At 41.8% G+C, this 22,232-nt stretch overlaps 1 protein-coding gene across 2 annotated transcripts in view; it reads left to right on the top strand.

Moving 5' to 3' along the window:
- Positions 1-22,232, top strand: part of cbsa (cystathionine beta-synthase a) — an 82,967-nt gene that overhangs the window by 11,230 nt on the left and 49,505 nt on the right. For both annotated transcript variants that reach the window (XM_072259801.1, XM_072259802.1), the window contains exons 4-6: positions 5,049-5,183; positions 8,386-8,465; positions 20,479-20,613. In XM_072259801.1, the coding sequence (XP_072115902.1) occupies positions 5,049-5,183; positions 8,386-8,465; positions 20,479-20,613 (350 nt within the window). The remainder of the gene's footprint in view (positions 1-5,048; positions 5,184-8,385; positions 8,466-20,478; positions 20,614-22,232) is intronic.

Genomic DNA, 22,232 nt, shown 5'->3' with positions numbered 1-22,232 from the left:
TATGAGCATTTGGAGAGACATAATCTGATTAGGAATAGTCAGCATGGCTTTGTCAAGGGCAGGTCGTGCCTTACAAGCCTGATTAAATTCTTTGAGGATGTGACTAAACACATTGATGAAGGTAGAGCAGTGGATGTAGTGTATATGGATTTCAGCAAGGCATTTGATAAGGTTCCCCGTGCAAGACTAATTCAGAAAGTAAGGAGGCATGGGATCCAAGGACACAGGATAAATAGGATGCAGAACTGAGCTGAGGAGTGTCAGATGGAGTTCAACCCAGATAAGTGTGAAGTGGTTCATTTCAGTAGGTCAAATTTCGAGACAATATAATATTAATGGTAAGGCTCTTGGCAGTGTGGAGGATCAGTGAGATCTTGGGGTCTGAGTCTATAAGACACTCAAGGTTCTGCACAGGTTGACAGTGTTATTAAGAAGGCGTATGGTGTGTTGGCTTTCATCAACCATGGTATTGAGTTCAAGAGCCATGAGGTAATGCTACAGCTATATAGAACCCTGGTCAGACCCCACTTGGAGTACTGTGCTCAGTTCTGGTCACCTCACTACATGAAGGATGTGGAAACTACAGAAAGGGTGCAGAGGAGATTTACAAGGATGTTGCCTGGATTGGAGAGCATGCCTTATGAGAATAGGTTGAGTGAACTCGGCCTTTTTTCCTTGGAGCAACGGAGGATGAGAGGTGACTTGTTGGAGGTGTATAGGATGATGAGAGGCATTGATCATGTGGATAGCCAGAGGCTTTTTCCCAGGCCTGAAATGGCTAACACGAGGGGGCGTAGTTTTCAGGTGCTTGGGAATAGGTACCAAGGGAATGTCAGGGGTAAATTTTTCACATAGTGGTGAGTGCGCGGAATGCACTGCCAGCGAAGGTGGTAGAGGTGGATACAATAGGGTCTTTTAAGAGACTCTTAGATAGGTACATGGAGCTCAGAAAAATAGAGGGCTATGCGCTAGGGAAATTCTAGGGAGTTTCTAGAGTAGGTTACATGATCAGCACAACATTGTGGGCCGAATGGTCTGTAATATGTTGTAGATTGTTTCTGGATCTGAATCCCTTCCTCCTGCTCCAAATCGTCTGCCACCTCACTCTATTCCTATCCTCACAGCAATCCTGAGATTACTACCCTTGAAGTCCTGCTTCTCATCTTCCTTCCTAACTCCCTTTTATCAGGAACTGCTCCCTTTTTCTACCTTTGTCATTGATACTAATATGTGCCACGACCTCTGGCTGATCACCCTCCCTCTTCAGGATACTGTGGACACGATCAGAAGCATCATGGACCCTGCCACCTGGGAGCCAAACTACCATCCATGTTTTCTTTTCACATCCACAAAATTGCTTGTCTGTCCCCCTGACTATAGAGTCACCAATTACTGCTGCCATCCTTTTCATTTCCCTACCCTTCTGAGCCACAGGGCCGGACTCTGTGCCAGAGGCACGGCCGATGTTGCTTTCCCCCAGGAGTTCGTCCCCCCACAACAGTTCTCAAAATGGAGTACTTATTGTTGAAGAGGACGGCCACAGGGGTGCTCTCCACTATCTGACATTCCCCCTTCCCTCTCCTGACAGTCACCCATTTATCTGTCTCCTGTAGCCTTGGGGTGACTACCTCCCTGTAACTCTTGTCTATCACTGCTTCACTTTCCCTAACAAGCGGAAGGTCATCGAGATGCAGCTCCAGTTCCCTAACACGGTCTCTGAGAAGCAGCAGCTCGATGTACCTGGTACAGACGTGGCCATCGGGGAGGCTGGAAGTCTGCTGGAAATCCCATACCTGACACCCAGAGCAGAACACTGGCTCTGTAGACATACCCCTATTCTCTCTAGAGTTGAATAAGAAATAAGAAATGAACTTATCTTGCCTCCGCCTGAACTCGCCGAAGCCTCCTTGAGCCAAAGCCTTACTACTCTGCCTCAGACTACTCCAATTATGACCGCCCCGCTGGGCAGTATCTCCCTTTAATGGAGATGCTCTTCACCAGACCTGCGGAGGAACGCTTCTGTTGTGTTTGTGCGGTACTCCAATCACCAAAAAAAAGTCGATAAACTTCCTGCTTTTTAAAGTTCTTTGCTGCACCTGCACAGAAATGCTTTTTTCTGTTAAGGGTGAAAGGTGAAATGTTTAAGGGAAACATGAGAGGGAACTTCACTCAGAGGGTGGTGAGATTGTGGAATGAACTGCCAGTAAAGTAGTGAATGCAGGTTCGGTTTCAACATTTATGACAAATCTGGATAGGTACATGGATGGGAGGCCCTTGGAGGGCTATGGTCCAGGTGTAGGGCGATGGATAATAGTTCAGCATGGACTAGATGGACCGAAGGGCCTGACTGACGTTCTATGCCTTTCATAGCAGTGGGTTAGAAGCTGCCTTCAGCCTGTTAGTTGTGTTTTCAGTCTTTTGTATTTTCTGCCCAGTGGAAGAGTGTGTCTGGTGTGGGTGGGGTCTTTGATTTGGCTGGATGCCTTCCTGAGGCAGTGAGAAGTGAGACAGAATCCAGGCTGGATTCCATGATGTGCTGAGCTGTGTTTCCAAGTCCATGCAGTTTCTTGTAGTTACCATACCAAGCTGTTATGCACCCCAATAGGATGATTTCTGTGGTACCGGTCAACAGGGTCATGCTAAATTTCTTTTACCTCCTGGGGAAGTAGGGGCATTTTTGAGCTCTTTTGGACATGGCATCAATGTTTTTGGTCCAGGATAGATAGGTTATTGGTAATGTTGAGTCTTCACAACTTGAAGCTCAATCTCAATACTACTGATGTAGACTAATGTGTACTGTCTCCCTTTCTGATTCAATGGCAGCTTTTTTGTTTTGCTGACATTGAGGGAAAGGTTGTTGTCATTGCACCATGTCACTAAGCTCTATCTCCTTCCTATATTCCAACTCATCATTATATGTGGTGGTGTCATCTGTAAACTTGCAGATGGAATTGGAGCAGAATCTGGCCATGTAGTCATGAACGTACAGGGAGTAGGGTAGGGGCCTGGGGATATAACCTTCTCGAGCCCCATGGTTTAGAATCATTCTGGTGAAGGTTTTTCTGTCTATCCTGACTAATTGCGATCTGTTGGTCAGGAAGTCAAGGATCCAGTTGCAGAGGGAGGCATTGACTCCCAGGGTTTGGAGTTTGGTGATGAGTTTGCTTGGAATTGTAGTATTGAAGGTGGATATGAAGTCAATAAGCAGCAATGTGACCGGGTGTCTTTACTGTCTTGATGCTCCCGAGATGAGTGTAGGGCCAGAGAGATGCCATCTGCCATAGACTCGTATGCAAATTACAGTGGGTTAAAGTTATCTGGAAGGCTGTAGTTAATATGTGTCTCTCAAAGCACTTCATGATGTTAGATATCAGAGCCATTGTGTGACTGTCATTTTCCTATGCTCCAGGGAATAAAATCCTAACCTATTCAACCTTTCCCTGTAACTCGTATCCTTAAGACCCAGCAACACTCTTATAATTTTTTTCTGTACCTGTCCTTCACCAATTTCAGTGCAACATCTCAACCCCTGTACTCAACACTCTGATTTATGTAACATCCCAACTCCTGTATTCAATACGCAAACACGAGGAATTCTGCAGATGCTGGAAATTCAAGCAACACACATCAAATTTGCTGGTGAACGCAGCAGGCCAGGCAGCATCTCTAGGAAGAAGTACAGTCGATGTTTCGGGCCGAGACCCTTCGTCAGGACTAACTGAAAGAAGAGCTAGTAAGAGGTTTGAAAGTGGGAGTGGGAACTTCCGCTAATGCTCCACCTCCCCTTCGCACCCCTTCCGTTATTTATTTCTATCTCTCTCTCCTTTTTCTCCCTCTGTCCCTCTCACTATACCCCTTGCCCATCCTCTGGGTTTCCCCCCCTCCCCCTTTTCTTTCTCCCTAGGCCTCCTGTCGCATGATCTTCTCATATCCCCTTTGCCATTCACCTGTCCAGCTCTTGGCTCCATCCCTCCCCCTCCTGTCTTCTCCTATCATTTTGGATCTCCCTCTCCCACTCCCACTTTCAAATCTCTTACTAGCTCTTCTTTCAGTTAGTCCTGATGAAGGGTCTCGGCCCGAAACGTCGACTGTACCTCTTCCTAGAGATGCTGCCTGGCCTGCTGCGTTCACCAGCAACTTTGATGTGTGTTTCCTGTATTCAATACTCTGATTTATGTAACATCCCAACACCTGTGTTCAACACTCTGATTTATGAAGGCCAATGTACCAAAAGCTCTCTTTATGACCCTGTCTAGCAGTGACACCACTTTCAATGAATTATGGACCTGTATTCCAAGATCCCTCTGTTCTACCACAGCCCTCAGTGCCCTACCATTCACTGTGTAAATCCTACCCTGGTATATCCCTCCTAAGGTGCAACACCGCGTACTTGTCTGCATTAAAATCCAGCAACCAGCTGGTCCAGATCCTACTACAAGCCATGATAGTCGTCTTCACTGGCCACTACACCCCCAATCTTGGTGTCACGCAAATTTGCTGATCCAGATAACCACAATATTATCCAGATCACTAATATAGATGACAAACAACAATGGCATTCCACTAGTCACAGGTCTCCAGTCAGAGAGGCAACCATCTACAACCATTCTCTGGATTTTCCTGTGAATCCAACGACTAATCGAATTTACTACTTCATGTTCAATGCTAAGCAACTGGAAGTAGCCTCCCACGTGATGGTGACTGTGAGAAGGTGGCATTGTCCAGCTGTTACCTTCTGGAGGGGCACCTTCTGTTAGCATTGCCGATGTTGGGGAGGGATGTGCCTGTGTTGTATTGGGCTGAGTCCACTACTCTCCAGGGCTTTGCTCTCTGCACTATCTTCAATGTAGTGGGGTTGGCCACGGTTCTGCTGCAGAGTTCAAGGCAATGGGAGAGCCGGCGACCTATGATGAGTGACTCCCCATTGCGGTGATGTGGACTGTCAGAGAACAAGCTTACAGTGGGAGGGGTGGGGCTGACTACATGTCCATCTGTCTATCCCTGCACACAGACTTCCCTGAATGGCTGCTTGCTTTTTTTTTTGTCAGTGGTCAAGTGCGAATTCTTTAATGCGGGTGGCAGTGTGAAGGACCGAATTGCCGTGAGAATGGTGGAGGATGCAGAGAGAATGGGGATTCTCAAACCAGGCGACACCATCATCGAACCCACCTCGGGAAATACAGGTAAAAGGGAATGTGGTAGGTTCACCCTCTGAACCTTCATGGGATGGAGTTCTGGAAGTATGCTACAGCTGGAGAGAACAGCGCTGGAGAGGGTGTGAAAATGATTTACCATGATGAAACTGTATACACATTGAGAAAGGAACAACTGACCTTGTCTTGGGCTTCTTGAGGTGTCTGCCGAGTGACCTGTTGAGGGTGCCAAGGTTTAATAGGGTGGAGAGAATGTTTCCAGTGTGCGGTAGAGAATAACGAGAAGCCATCCATTTCAGATCATCACCCAGAATACAGCAGGGAGCTTGGAGCAAGGTTAATTATCTCAAGGGAGGTGAGAATGGGGAAGTTGGTGAGGAGCATGGACCAGCAGGGGAGGGGGAGGAACAGGGGCTGTACAGATTAATTCAGATGATGTTTGAGTGCAGCATAAATCCCAACACAGGCTGGATGGACCAAGTAGCTTTTTTCTGTGTAATGTCACTTAGGTACAGTAGCTGGTGGTGATCGCAGTCAACTGTCTTGAGGGGAGCAGGAAGTGTCAGGTTTTGAACTGAATTGACTATTTCTTACATCCTTCACATACAGAAGTAAAAATCTTTACGTTAAGTCTCTGTCTAAATGTGCAATCATAGTAATTTATAATAAATAGAACAGTCAATATGATATAGAAATACACTCAAATCAGTGTGAGTTAATCAGTCTGATGGCCTGGTGGAAGAAGCTGTCCCGGAGCCTGTTGATCCTGGTTTTTATGCTGCGGTACCATTTCCCGGATGGGAGCAGCTGGAACAGTTTGTGATTAGGGTGACTCAGGTCCCCAATGATCCTTCGGGCCCTTTTTTCACACTTGTCTTTGTAAGTGTCTTGAATCACAAGAAGTTCACAACTTTGAGGCATTCATCATGTGGATAGTCAGAGGCTTTTTCCTATGGCTGAAATGGCTAGCATGAGAGGACACAGGTTTAAGGTGCTTGGGAGTCGGTACAGAGGAGATGTCAGGGTAAGTTTTTTACTCTCTGAGAGTGGTGAGTGCGTGGAATGGGCTGTCGGCAGCAGTGGTGGAGGCGGATACGATAGGGTCTTTCAAGAGACTCCTGGATGGATATGTGGAGCTTAGAAAAAGAGGTCTATGGGTAATCCTAGTTAATTTCTAAAGTAAGTACATGTTCAGCACAGCATTGTGGGCCTGTATTGTGCTGTAGGTTTTCTATGTTCTATGTTTCTGGATGCGCTGGGCTGTCCGCACCACTCTCTGCAGAGTCCTGCAATTAAGGGAGGCAGTGATGCAGCCAGTCATGATGCTCTCAATTATGCCCTTTAGAAAGTTCTTAGGACTTGGGGGCCAATAGAAAACTCCCTCAACTGTCTGAGGTGAAAGAGGCGCTGTTGTGCCTTTTTCACAACACAGCTGGTGTGTACAGACCACATGAAGTCCTCAGTGATGTGGATGCTGAGGAACCGTCTCAACCCCAGATCCATTGATGTCAATAGGGGTTAGCCTGTCTCCATTCCTCCTCTACCCTACAACCAGCTCCTTTGTTTTTGTGACATTGAGGGAGAGATTGTTTTCTTGACACCACCGTGTCAGGGAGATGACTTCTTCCCTGCAGGCCACCTTGTTATTGTTTGAGATTAGGCCAATCAATGTAGTGTCGTTGACAAATTGAATTAGCAGATTAGAGCTGTGGGTGGTGACACGGTCATGGGTATACAGAGAGTAAAGGAGGGGTTTTAGTACACAGCCCCGAAGGGCTCCTGTTTTGAGAGTCAGAGGGGTGGAGGTGAGGGAGCCCACTCTTACCACCTGCTGGCGATCTGACAGTAAGTCCAGGATCCAGCTGCACAAGAGAGGGACAGAGTCGAGATCTCTGAGCTTCCTGTCGAGCCTGGCTGGATTTATGGTGTTCAATGCTGAATTGTAGTTCAAGAACAGCATTCTCACATAAGCACCCACCTTCTCCAGATGTGTAAGGACGATTTGTAGGGCAGTGTCTATTGCGTCGTCCGTTGATTGGTTGTGTTGTAGGTGAATTGTAGGGGGTCCAGTTTGGGTGGTAGCATGCTGCAGATGTAATCTTGACCGGCCTCTCAAAGCATTTGCTTATTATTGAGGTGAGTGCGACAGGACGCCAGTCGTTCAGGCATTATACCTTGGTCTTGTTTGGTACAGGGACAATAGTGGATGTTTTGGAACAGGAGGGCACCCTACACTGGGAGAGGGAGAGATTAAAAATGTCTGTAAACACACTTGCCAGTTGTGCTGCACACATCCTGAGTACTCGCACTGGGATGCCATCTGGTCCCGCAGCCTTATGACTGTCCACTCGTTGGAAACGTGTGCATACCTCAGCCTCAGTGATGACCAGGTTGCAGGTTGTAGCGGTGGCTTTCCTCGAAGACTCAGAGTTGGCGACATCGAACCGAGCGTGAAAGCGATTGAGCTCATCTGGGAGAGAGGCCGCAATGTTGGCGGCACCACAATGTTTGGCTTTGAAGTCTGTGATGGTATGCAGCCCTCACCACAAGTCATGTGTGCTATTCGTTGTGAATCTTGGCTCAATCTTCTCCCTGTATTGTTGTCTCGCAGCCTTGATAGCTTTGTGCAGGTCGTAGCTGCTTTTCTTCTGCTCCTGCTGATTGCCGACACCGTATGCTCTGTGTCACGCGGTAAGTGCTGCTCACACGGAACTATTGATCCAGGGTTTCTGGTTCGGGAAGACCCTGACTGACTTCAGGGGGACAATATCGTCAATGCACTTCCGGATGAAGCACATGACTCCATCAGTGAACTTGGAGACATCCTCATCATGGAAAACATTCCAGTCAACATCCAGTCAGGAGTATGTTAGGGAGTGGCGATCGATTTGCACGCTGTCTCAGCCTCACCAGGACATTGTCCCTTTTCCCTTGCCTCCAGCACTTTTTCCGAGGTAGTGGCGGTGTAAGAGATGAGTCTCCCATGCATCGCGCAAGCAGGAGTTCCCAGTATAGGAAAGGCAGCACATAGTGGGTAAATGCCATCTTTCTGATGTTCAGAAGGGTCAGTCTATTGTATCTGACGTGACTATCAGCTACTTGAACAGAAAATGCTAAGTTAATTGTAGAAATTAGTTGTATACTGTAGATTTGGAACGGAACTCGCAACACAGCCGCCGTATGTGGTGCCATCTTTGTGAACTTTGACTGTGTGTAACTCTGTTGTTTTCAGGAATCGGTCTGGCTCTGGCAGCTGCAGTGAAAGGCTATCGCTGTATCATCGTGCTGCCTGAGAAGATGAGCTCAGAGAAGGTAAAACCCAAGTGCATTTCACTGACTGCTAGTGTGTACCCTGGCCTTGCACAGGCAGCTCCCACGTGTGTGTGTGCACCCTGAACTTTGCCCCCTGGATGAGTGAGTGTGGTGTGTGTGCACCTTGAACTTTGCCCCCTGGATGAGTGAGTGTGTGTGTGCACCCTGAACTTTGCCCCTTCGATGAGTGAGTGTGTCTGTGTGTGTGAGCCACATGTTCTGCTGGGTGAGTGGAGGTCAGTAGGAAGACGTGAAAGAGTCAGGAAGGGGAGCGTGACATTTGAGTGGGAATTGTGGCTCAACATTCTGGGGTTCTGCTGTTCTGAACGTGACAGAACAGGAGGGGTTAAAGGAGGAGTGTGTTACTACTCTGGGAAAATCTCAGGGTAGTGTTCAGTCAGGACAGACTGGGAAACTTTTCCAGTGAGGCATTAAGGGTGGAACTAAGTAATAAGGAAGGTATGACCACGTGAATGAGGATATATTGCAAACCACCCAACAGTCTGCGTGATTTAGTTTGCACAGAGATTGCAGACTGTTGCAAGAAACATAAGGTTCTTATTCCTTCATGACCTGGATCAACACGCTGATGTCTTGTGGAGGCTTGTGTGCTTCAAGGACTCCATCAGGGCCACCCATTTGGAACGGCTGTGGGTGAGATGCCAGATGAAGATCAATCCAACCCCAGCCCCCGAGCAGACAGACTCACATCTGTGGGCCGAAGGGCCTGTAACATGCTGTAGATTTCTACCTTTCTGTCTCTGGTGAGGAAGGCAAATGCAATGTTAGCATTCATTTGAAAAGTACTAGAATATAAAAGCAAAGCTGTAACGTTAAAGCTGTATAAATCACTGGTGAGGCCTCACTTGGAGTATTGTGAGCAGTTTTGGGCCCCTTATCTAAGAAAGGATGTGCTGAATCTGGAAAAGGTCCTAAGGAGGTTAACGGAAATGCTGTGTGAAGAGCGTTTGATGGCTCTGGGCCTGTATTCACTAGAATTCAGAAGAATGAGGGGTGACCTAATTGAAACCTATCGAATGGTGAAAGGCCTTGGTAGAGTGGATGTGGAAAGGATGTTTCCTTCAGAGAGTCTTAAGACCAGAGGACACAGCCTCAGAATAGAGGGGTGCATTTTAGAATGGAAATGAGGAATTTCTTTAGCCAGAGGGTGCTGAATATGTGGAATTCTTTGCCACAGGCAGCTGTGGAGGCCAGGTCTTTATATTTAAGGTAGAGGTTGATAATTTCTTGATTGGTCAGGATGCTTCTGAATTCCAGTGAGTACTGCCTTAGGCAACTAAATCTCTCCTCATAGTCTAACCCCTCATCTCTGGAATCAACCTGGTGAACTTCCTCTGCACCGCCTCCAAAGCCAGTATATCCTTCCTCAAGTAAGGAGACTAGAACTGCACGCAGAACTCCAGGTGTGGCCTCACCAGTACCCCGTATAGTTGCAGCATAACCTCCCTGTTCTTAAATTCAATTCCTCTAGCAATTTGCTTTTCCACTCAAATTAGTGCAGAGCACTACACTCAGTCCCCTCTTTCAGATCGTTAATGTATATCGTGAACAGTTGCAGGCCCAGCACCAACCCCTGTGGCACACCACTCACTGCTGATTGTCACCCAGAGTAACACCCATGTATCCCAACTCTCTGCTTTGTATTAGTTAACCAATCCTCTATCCATGCTGATACATCACCCCCAACTCTATGCATCCTTATCTTATGGATAAGCCTTTTGTGTGGTACCTTATCGAGTGCCTTCTGGAAATCCAAGTAAACAAGGTCCAGCTGTTCCCCTCTATCCACTGTGCTCATTATATCCTCAAAGAACTCCAGTAAGTTTGTCAGACAGGACCTGACTTTACTGAATCGATGCTGTGTCTGCCTGATGGATCCATTTAGAAACATAGAAAACCTACAGCACAATACAGGCCCTTCGGCCCACAAAGCTGTGCCAAACATGTCCTTACCCCGGAACTACCTCGGCTTACCCAGATTCCTCTATTTTTCTAAGCTGCATGTACTTATCCAGGAGTCTCTTAAAAAACCCTATCATTTTAGATTATGAAGACACACAGTCCTCTTTTATTGTCATTTAGTAATGCATGCATTAAGAAATGATACAATATTCCTCCGGTGTGATATCACAAAACACAGGACAGACCAAGACTGAAGGGGGCGTCACGTGATGACGTGGGATTGAGACGTGTAAATCCAGCTGTTCCGCAACAAATCAGTAAAGTACCGTTTAAACAAAACAAAGTTAGTAAATATTTTCTGAAAACTATTTATAAGCTTTGTAAGACTACTTTACGATATGCTTCCTAAACCGCAACAAAAGAAGTCTGCTGTTGCGAAGCAGCCGCGAGACGGGAAGAAAAAAGGGCCTACTGCAACGATGGAGCCTCGGACTCAGGTTGGATCTCCTTCGGTAGAACAGGGAGCAATGGCGGTGGTAACGGCTTCTTCGAAGAAGACACCGGAAATGCGCATGCGCAAATCGACACAACGCAAACTACAAAAACCGACAGCCACTGCAGTTGAAAATGACTCAGAGTCAGAATTGGATTCTGCAGAGAACACAGATGAAGAAGAGGAGGAAGAATTGGAAGCGACTGGAAGTAAAGGAGATGATAGAGACATGAGAGAGGCTATATTGCAATTAACGGCTGAATTAAGAAAAGTAAGAGAAGAGCTTAGAGATACGAAGATGTGCTATGATAAAGTTATGGCAAGACAGGACAAAATGGATAAGAAGCTTCAGAAGATGGAAAGAGCAATGGGGCATATGAATGATAGAGTGGAAAAAACAGAAAATGATCTGCTTGTCTGGAATTCGGAAAGAAACCGACTCTTGGAGAAAGTGGACATGTTGGAAAATTTTAGTAGACGTAATAATATTAAAATTATTGGTCTTAAAGAAGGTACGGAGGGAGATAAACCAATAGAATTTTTTCAAAGATGGATCCCGGATGTTTTGCAAATGGAAGAGGAGGTTCAACCAATTGAAATTGAGCGGACACATAGAGCTTTAAGACCAAAACCAAAAGATGACCAATATCCACGATCGATTTTAATAAAATTCTTAAGATTTCAAGACAAAGGAAGGATTCTACAGGCAGCTGCTCGAGCTGCCAAAGATAGAAAAGGGCCATTGATAATTAAAGGGAACAAAGTTTTTTTCTACCCTGATATAAGATACGAACTTTTGAAGAGAAGGAAGAAATTTAACCCAGTGAAAAAAACCCTATGAGATCATGGTTATCAATTTACACTGCGTTATCCTGCAACCTTGAAGATTTTTTTGCCTGGTGGAGAAAAAAGATTTCTTGATGACTTCCAGAAAGCAGAGCAGTTTGTGCGAGATTCTCTGAATATTCACCAGATACAAGAACAAACCCAGGAGAGCGAGATAGATTGAAGATGAAGATTGGGTTAAAGAATGGACTTGTTGGATTTTTGAAGCTGGATGAATGTATAAATATATTATTAATTATACGAGGTGGGTAAGAAAGGTTAAAACTGGAGGAATATTAGTTGGGAATAGTAATACTAATTTTGTCTATATATATATATATATATATATATATATATATATAATGTTTTTTTTGTTGTGGGGGAGCTGGAAGAAGCACTGATCGATTGCTACGCTAGTCATGTGTGCAAGCGTGGCTTTTGCTACGACCCGTAAAATGGAGGGGGGTAGTGTTGTGTATCCTTTCATTCACAACATTAGTGTGGGGGGGGGGTATTTTGTTTTTTCTTTTTTTGTTTTTTTTCTATCTTCTTTTTTCTTTCTGCCGGGAAGGTTGGGAGGGAGACACATAGCAAAATGGTGAAGTTTAAAGAGATTCCCCAAGGAACTATGAGAGTTGAGAAGATAAATAATGTTTTAGATTGGAGTAACTTTGTTAAGAATAATGACTAATTTATTGAATTTTTTGAGTTTTAATGTTAACGGGCTTAATGGACCAGTGAAAAGAAAAAGAATCCTAACACATATTAAAAAAATGAAGATAGATTTAGCTTTTTTTTTACAGGAAACGCACCTAACAGAAACAGAACATCAGAAACTAAAGAGAGATTGGGTGGGTAGTGTTGTTGCGGCTTCATTTAATTCAAAAGCGAGGGGAGTAGCAATTTTGATCAATAAAACGTTATCAATTAGAATACAAAATGTAATAGCTGATTCTGCGGGGAGATATGTGATTATACATTGTCAACTTTTTTCTGAACTATGGACTTTTATGAATATTTATGCACCAAATGAAAATGATGCAAAATTCATACAAGAAACTTTTCTGAATTTGGCGGATGCGCATGAAAAAATATTAATTGGAGGAGATTTTAATTTTTGCTTAGACCCTGTCTTAGATAGATCAACCAAGGCTGTTATAAAATCGAAGGTAGTAAATTTAACTTTATCATTGATGAAGGATTTAAATCTGATTGATATATGGAGAAGAGTCAATCCTAAAGAAAGAGACTATTCGTTCTTCTCCCATAGACATAAAACTTTTTCAAGGATAGATTTGTTTCTATTATCAATGCATATTCAACACAGTGAAAAATATGGAATATAAAGCAAGAATATTATCAGATCATTCCCCTTTATTAATGACAATAATAATGGCTGATAAGGAAGAAGTGGCTTATAGATGGAGATTTAATTCAACATTATTAAAACGTCAAGATTTTTGTGATTTTATGAAAAAACATTCAATTTTTTTTGGATACAAATTTTCATTCAGTGGATGATAAATTTATATTATGGGATGCGATGAAAGCATATCTTAGGGGCCAGATAATAAGTTATACGTCTAAAATTAAGAAAGAATATATGGCAGAACTAGATCAATTGGAAAAAGAGATTACAAAATTAGAAAAAGAATCTCAAAGATATATGTCAGAAGAAAAACGAAGACAACTTGTCAATAAGAAGTTACAATATAATACGCTTCAGACATATAGAATGGAAAAAGCAATTATAAGAACTAAACAAAGGTATTATGAGTTAGGTGAGAGAGCACATAAAATTCTTGCCTGGCAGTTGAAAACAGAACAAGCTTCCAAAACAATAAATGCAATTAGAACAAGGGCAAATAAAATATCTTATAAACCTCTTGAAATAAATGAAACCTTTAAAAATTTCTATTCTGAATTATATCAATCAGAATCCCAAAATGATGTTAACGAGTTAAAGGTTTTTATCACGTTTCTCTTCCAAAATTGAATTTGGAAGAACAGAAGGGATTAGATATGCCTTTTACATTAAAAGAAGTTGAAGAAGCTTTAGGATCACCCCAAAGTAATAAATCTCCAGGAGAAGATGGTTTTCCACCTGAATTTTATAAAAAATTTAAAGATTTATTATTTCCTCTTTTTATGGAACTAATACGTCAAGTAGAAAAAATACATAAACTTCCAGAATCTTTTTCAACAGCAATTGTAATAGTATTGCCAAAAAAAGACAGAGATCCTATGAAACCAGCATCATACAGGCCTATTTCTTTATTGAATACGGATTATAAAATAATAGCAAAAATTTTATCGAATAGATTATCTAAATATTTACCAAAATTAATGCATATGGATCAAACAGGATTTATTAAAAATAGACAATTGGCAGATAATGTAACCCGGCTACTTAGTATAATTCATTTGGCACAAAAAAGGGATGAGAAGAGTATAGTAGTAGCTTTGGATACAGAAAAAGCATTTGATAGATTAGAATGGGATTTTTTATTTAAAGTACTAGAAAAATATGGGTTAGGAACATCTTTTATAAATTGGATTAAAACTTTAAATTCTAACCCTAAAGCTAAAGTAGTGGCAAACTCTCAAATTTCAACACCATTCCAGTTAAAAAGGTCAACTAGACAAGGTTGTCCACTATCACCTGCTTTATTTGTATTGGCGATAGAGCCATTAGCAGAACTAATTAGAATTGATCCAGATATTATGGGTTTTAGGGTTAATCAGGAGGAATATAAAATTAATCTTTTTGCCGATGATGTTTTGATCTATTTAACAAACCCACAACATTCGTTACATAAATTATCTTCTAGATTGGATGAATATGGGAAGGTATCAGGTTACAAAATAAATTGGGATAAAAGTGAAATTTTACCTCTTACTAAAGGAGACTATAGTCAATGTCGATTAGTAACCCAATTTAGATGGCCGGTAAATGGTATAAAGTATTTAGGTATAAGACTTGATAATGATGTAAAGAATTTATATAAATTTAATTATTTACCACTATTGAAAAAAATTCAAGAAGATCTTGACAAATGGATGATATTACCAAACATTAGTAGGTAGAGTCAATGTTGTAAAAATGAATATATTTCCTAGATTACAGTATTTGTTTCAAACATTACCAATACAATTGCCACAGGAATTTTTTCAAGAGTTAAATAAATGTGTGAGAAAATTTCTCTGGAAGGGTAAAATGTCAAGAATATCATTGGAAAAATTGACATGTAAATTTGGGTTAGGAGGGTTACAACTTCCAAACTTTAAAAACTATTATAAAGCAAATCAACTTAGATTTATTGCATCTTTCTTCGATGATCGAAAACCAGCATGGATTAAAATAGAACTAGACAAGATAGGAGAAAATAGACCTGAAGATTTTATATATAAATGGGAATCTAAATTGATATGGGAAAAGAAAGAATCTCCTATATTAACACATTTGATTGATCTATGGAATAAGATAAATGTTGATAATGAAACACAGAAATCTCTATTAGCAAGGAGGCCTTTGTTCCAAAACAGACTTATTCCTTTTACAATGGACAATCAACTTTTATATAATTGGTACCAAAAAGGGATTAAATTTATAGGAGATTGTTTTGAACGAGGTATATTGATGTCATTTGAACAATTAAAGGATAAATATAAAATATCTAATAATACTTTCTTTTGTTACTTTCAATTAAGGGCTTACTTAAAAGGTAAGCTGGGTCAAACAATGTTTTTGCCAAAACCTAATGAAATTGAAATTTTAATACAAAAAGGGAAAATTAAAAAATTTATTTCTTGTATGTATAATTTGATTCAAGAACAGACAATTAAACAAGGAACCCATAAGTCAAAGCAAAAATGGGAAACAGATCTGAATATTAATATTGATGAAACAAATTGGTCAAGACTTTGTCTTGACAGTATGACAAATACAATAAGTGTTTGACTTAGATTAGTACAATATAATTTTTTACATCAATTATATATTACACCGCAAAAAATAAATAGATTAAATTCAAATCTATCTGATAAATGTTTTCGGTGTAATCAAGAAATTGGTACTTTTTTTACATTCTACTTGGTCTTGTTTTAAAATTCATCCCTTTTGGATAAATTTAAGAATCTTATTGGAACAAATTACTGGAACTCAACTTCCACATAACCCTGTATTATTTCTATTAGGTGATATTGAAGGGATAAAACCGAAACTTAAATTGAATAAATATCAGAAAGAATTTATAAAAATTGCATTGGCAGTAGCTAAGAAGACTATAGCAGTTACTTGGAAATCTGATTCGTATTTAAGTATGGATTGTTGGAATAATGAAATGGCTAGTTCTATTCCACTCGAAAAAATTACTTATAATTTAAGAGACAAATATGTAACATTTTTGAATATTTGGCGCCCTTATTTACGAAAGATAGGATGGCATATTTAAGTGCTCCGATAAAGACTTTGGTCACTTGGGGAAAGTAACGAATCATTATACCAAATTTATTTTGAATCCCATGGAGCATGTGGAAATCTTCCAATACCCAGGCAGTTCTTTTCTTCCTTTCTTTCTTTTTTCTTTCTTTCTTTTTAGGTAGGACTATATATGGGGGGGGGGGAGGGTAGATTCTATTTTTTCATGTATTCCTTTTGAAAATTCAATAAAAATTATATTACAAAAAAAAGGACAGACCAAGACTGAAAAAAACTAACAAAACCACATAATTATAACATATAGTTACAACAGTGCAACAATACCATAACTTGATGAAGAAGCCCATGAGCACAGTAAAAGTTCAAAGTCTCTCAAATGTTCCACATCTCACGCAGGCGGAGAGAAGGAAGAAAAACTCTTCCTGCCATACCCGACCACGGTCCAACTCTTGAGTCATCCAAAAACTTCGAGCTCTGAACAGCTCTCCGACACCGAGTGCTGAGCACCATCTCTGTCCGAACGATTTGACCTCAATCTTGGTCACCAACAGCAGGCAAGGCCAGGCATTTTGAGGCCTTATCTCCGAAAGATTCCCGACTGCGCAGTAACGACAGCAGCGAACGAGCGTTTCAGAAATTTTTCCAGATGTTCCTCTGTGCTTTCACATCCATCTTCATCAAATCAGAATTGTCCATGGCCCCTATTTAACAGATACGATATCATTTTTCACCGGAGGGCTGCGCACGCGCGGTGCACTGCCATCTTCTCTTCCCGCCTTTCCGCCTCCACCACTGCCGCTGGCAGCCCATTCCACGCATTCAGCACTCTCTGTGTAAAAAAACTTGCCCCTGACATCTCCTCTGAACCTACTTCCAAGCACCTTAAAACTATGCCCTCTTGTACTAGCCATTTCAGCCCTGGGAAAAAGCCTCTGACTATCCACACGATCAATGCCTGTCATTATCTTGTACACCTCTATCAGGTCACCTCTCATCCTCCGTCGCTCCAAGGAGAAAAGGCCAAGTTCACTCAACCTATTCTCATAAGGCATGCTCCCCAATCCAGGCAACATCCTTGTAAATCTCCTCTGCACCCTTTCTATGGTTTCCACGTGCTTCCTGTAGCAAGGTGATCAGAATTGAGCACAGTACTCCAAGTGGGGTCTGACCAGGGTCCTATATAGCTGCAACATTACCTCTTGGCTCTTAAACTCAGTCCCATGGTTGATAAAGGCCAATGCACCGTATGCCTTAACCACAGAGTCAACCTGCGCAGCAGCTTTGAGATGCCTCACTATTTCTTCTTTGGTGATAGTTTAAAGCATTTTCCCAACTACAGATGTTAAACTAACTGGCCTGTAGTTACCTACCTTTTGTCAACATCCATTTTTGAGCAGTGTGTGACATTCACTGTCTGCCGGGACCTGCCCGGGATCCAGAGAATTTTGGTAAATCATCCAAAGCCTCAACGATGACCTCTGCCATTTCTTTCAGTACCCTGGGATGCATTCCATCAGGAGCAGGGGACTTGTCTATCTTTAGGCCACAAGTTTGTTTAATAGAACATAGAATGGTACAGCACATTACAGGCCCTTTGGCCCACGATGTTGTGCCGACCCTCAAACCCTGCCTCCCATATAAGCTCCCACCTTAAATTCCTCCATATACCTGTCTAGTAGTCTCTTAAAATTCACTAGTGTATCTGCTTCCACCACTGACTCAGGCAGTGTATTCCATGCACCAACCACTCTCTGATTAAAAAACCTTCCTCTAATATCCCCCTTGAACTTCCCACCCCTTACCTTAAAACCATGTCCTCTTGTATTGAGCAGTGGTGCCCTGGGGAAGAGACGCTGGCTGTCCACTCTATCTATTCCTCTTAATATCTCGTATACCTCTATCATGTCTCCTCTCATCTTCTCTCCAAAGAGTAAAGCCCTAGCTCCCTTAATCTCTGATCATAATGCATACACTCTAAACCAGGCAGCATCCTGGTAAATCTCCTCTGTACCCTTTCCAATACTTCCACATCCTTCCTATAGTGAGGCGACTAGAACTGGACACAGTACTCCAAGTGTGGCCTAACCAGAGTTTTATAGAGCTGCATCATTACATCGCGACTCTTAAACTCTATCCCTCGACTTATGAAAGCTAACACCCCATAAGCTTTCTTAACTACCGAATCTACCTGTGAAGCAACTTTCAGGGATCCGTGGACATGTACCCCCAGATCCCTCTGCTCCTCCACACTACCAAGTATCCTGCCATTTACTTTGTACTCTGGCTTGGAGTTTGTCCTTCCAAAGTGTACCACCTCAAACTTCTCTGGGTTGAACTCCATCTGCCACTTCTCAACCCACTTCTGCATCCTGTCAATGTCTCTCTGCAATCTTTGACAATCCTCTACACTATCTACAACACCACCAACCTTTGTGTCGTCTCCAAACTTGCCAACCCACCCTTCTTTAGCACTGCCTCTTTATGGAGCCAAAAGAGATGGGGAGATCTTCAATGGATTTTTTGCATATGTGTTTGTTCTGGAGACGAACTCAGAAGTGAGGCGAAGCAGCAGCGAGATCATGGACCCTGTACAGATTACAGAGGAGGAGCTGTTTGCTATCCTAAGCAAAATTGGGTGGATAAATCCCCAGGGCCTGACAAGGTGTTCTCTGAGACCCCATGGGAAGCAAGTGCAAAAGTTGCAGGGGCTCCAGCATAGATATCTCAATCATCCTTATTGAAAGGCAAGGCTCCAGGGGATTGGAGGATAGCTAATATTGTTCCACTCTTTAAGAAAAGTTGTAAAAATAAACCAGGAAATTATATGCCAGTGAATCTGATATCAGTTGTGGGAAATTTGCTGGAAGGTATTTTAAGAGACTGGATTTGTAGGTATTTGGGTAGATGGAATGATTAAGGATATTTCAGCATGGCTTGTGTGTGGCAGGTTGTTTCTAACCAATCTTCTAGAATTCTTCAAGGATGTTACCAGGAAATTTGATGAAGGCAAGGCAGTGAATGTTGTGTACATGAATTTCAGCAAGTCATTTGACAAGTTCCTGCATGGGAGATTGGTCAAGAAGGTTCTGTCATTTGGCATTCAAGATGGGGTAGTAAATTGGATTAGACATTGGCTTTGTGGGAGAAGCCAGAGAGCAGTATTAGATTGCTGCCTCTCTGGCCTGTGTTAATGGTGTGCCACAGGGATCAGAGCTGGGTCTGTTGTTGTTTGTCATCTATATCAACAATCTGGAAGATAATGTGGTTAACTGGATCAGCAAACTTCCAAATGACACCGAGGCTGGAGGTATAGTGGACAGCGAGGAACACTATTGGGACTTGCAGTGGGATTTGGTCAGGCTGAAAATGGCAGATGGAAGTTAATGCAGACAAGTGTGAGGTCTTGCACTTTAGGAGCACCAACCAGAGAGGGCCTTTCACAGTGAACAGTAGCACACCGCGGTGTGCTGTAGGACAGAGGGATCTGGGAATAGAGGTCCATAATAAATTGTAAGTTGCGTCGGAGATAGATATGGTTGTAAGAAAACTTCTGGCACATTGGCCTTCATAGATCAAGGTACTGAGTACAGGAGTTTGGATGTTATGTTGAAATTGTATAAAATGTTGGTGAGGCCTAATTTGGAGTATTGTGTGCACTTTTGGTCACCTACCTACAGGAAAGTTATAAATAAGATTGAAAGAATACAGACAAAATTTACAAGAATGTTGCCAGGTCTGGGTTATAAGGCAGATTATAATTGAATAGATTAGAACTTTTTTTCCCCTAGACTGTAGAAGATTGAGAGGAGGTTTGATACAGGTATACAAAATTATGAGCGGTATAGATAGGGTCAATGCAAGCAGGCTTCTTCCACTGAGGTTGGGTGGGACAACAACCCAACCTCAGTGGTTTAAGAGTGAAGGATGAAATGTTTAAATGGACCGTGAGGGGAACCTTCTTCACTCAGTGGGTTGAGAGAGTGTGGAATGAGCTACCAGTGTAAGTGGTAGATGCAATTTTGATTTCAACATTTAAGAGAAGTTTGTATAGGAGCATGAATGGGCAGGGTATGGAGGCTAAGGTCAATGGGACTAGGCAATTTAAATGGTTTGACATGTACTAGATGGGCCAAAGGCCATGTTTCTGTGTCTATGACTATTTGGTTCAGTAGGGATTGAGGTGTTGTGTGTGATGCACTGATTGGAGGTCAGGGTTGTCCTGGTGTGAATGGGGTTGGAGTACAGACCGTTTCTCACTCCCTGACGGGTGTTCGGTAAGCTTGCCTTCCGCCTGTCTGTTGGAATCACTGATGCACACTCCTCCTCTGCAGGTGGATGTACTGCGAGCACTTGGTGCCGAGATTATCCGAACACCCACCCAAGCCAGTTTCGATTCACCAGAATCACACGTCGGTGTTGCTTGGAGGTTGAAGAATGAAATTCCCAACTCGTGTATCCTGGACCAGGTGGGCATTGAACGAGCAGCTGGCCCTGGTTCCCACTGGCCCAAGGTTGACTCTGAATAATTGTCTTTCCTTATAAATCTTTTTATTGAATTAGTACACAAAAGGTAAACCATATAGGCACTGATACACAGTTGCAATATAACCTTACAAGAGATATTAATACACAAAAAAAAGTTAGAAACAGTGCAGTTTAGATATAAAATAACCAGGTAATATAATAGTATACTAATTTTCAAATATGTCAATAAGGAAAAAAAAACCCATCGTGCAACTAATCTAAAAAGCAAAGCAAAGCAATGGGCTAACTAGGTATCAAGTAGAGTTAAACAACTTAAAACAATCACGTCCTCAAACCCGACCTCCATTAAAAACAGTTAAAAAGCAAGAAGGGAATGTAAATATGGACAGAGAAAGAAAAAAAAGTTACATTAAATGAAAATGTTGAATAAAAAATCTCCAAGTCTGTTCAAATTTAACTGAAGAATCATAAAGATTACTTCTAATTTTCTCCAGATTTAAACATAGTATTGTCTGGGAAAACCAAAAGAATGTAGTTGGAGCATTAATCTCCTTCCAATGTTGTAAAATACATCTTTTCGCCATTAAAGTAAGAAATGCAATTAATCTACGGGCTGAAGGGGAAAGATTACTGGAAATTTTAGGTAATCCAAAGATAGCAGTAATAGGATGGGGAGAAATATCTATATTCAATACATTTGAAATAATATTAAAAATATCCTTCCAAAAAGTTTCCAGAGTAGGACAGGCCCAAAACATATGAGTTAAGGAAGCTATCTCCCCATGACATCTGTCACAAAGAGGGTTAATATGAGAATTAAAAATGAGCTAATTTATCTTTAGACATATGTGCTCTATGGACAACTTTAAATTGAATTAGGGAGTGTTTAGAACAGATAGAGGAAGTATTGACTAGTTGTAAAATATGTGCCCAGTCATCCACCGGAATAATAAGACCCAATTCCTTTTCCCAATCTGACCTAATCTTATCAAATGGAGCTTTCCTAAGTTTCACAATAGTATTATAAATAATAGCCTTTACACCTTTCTGACATGGATTAAGGTTAATTATAGTATCTAAAATATATGTAGGAGGTAGCGTCGGAAAGGAAGAGAGTATAGTACTTAGGAAATTTATCACTTGGAGATATCTAAAAAAAAATGTGTTCTTGGTAAGTTATATTTGTTAGATAATTGCTCAAAGCACATAAGGGAAAAATCTAAAAATAAATACAAAAACCATTAGTCTTCCAAATTTGAAATAACATTAGTCTTCCAAATTTGAAAGGCATGGTCAGTGGAAGAGGGAGGGAAGAATATGTTACCTAAAATAGGAATCGCAAGCCCAAATTGATTAAGATCAAAACATTTTCGGAATTGAAACCAAATACGTAAGGTATGTTTAACTATCGGGTTACAAACCAGTTTACAGCGTTTCAAATCAAAAGGAAGAGAAGAACCTAAAATGGAGCCAAGTGCATAACCTTGAGCAGATTGTAATTCCAATACTACCCATTGAGGAATGGATAGTGTATCTTGATCAAGTAACCAAAATTTCATATGTCGAATATTAATTGCCCAATAATAGAATCTAAGGTTAG

The sequence above is a fragment of the Mobula birostris genome, chromosome 6 (assembly GCF_030028105.1).
Source record: "Mobula birostris isolate sMobBir1 chromosome 6, sMobBir1.hap1, whole genome shotgun sequence".
In the NCBI taxonomy this organism is placed as follows: Eukaryota; Metazoa; Chordata; class Chondrichthyes; order Myliobatiformes; family Myliobatidae; genus Mobula; species Mobula birostris.
Note: the sequence above shows the minus strand (reverse complement) of the source record. Positions and strands in the feature narration are given on the sequence as shown.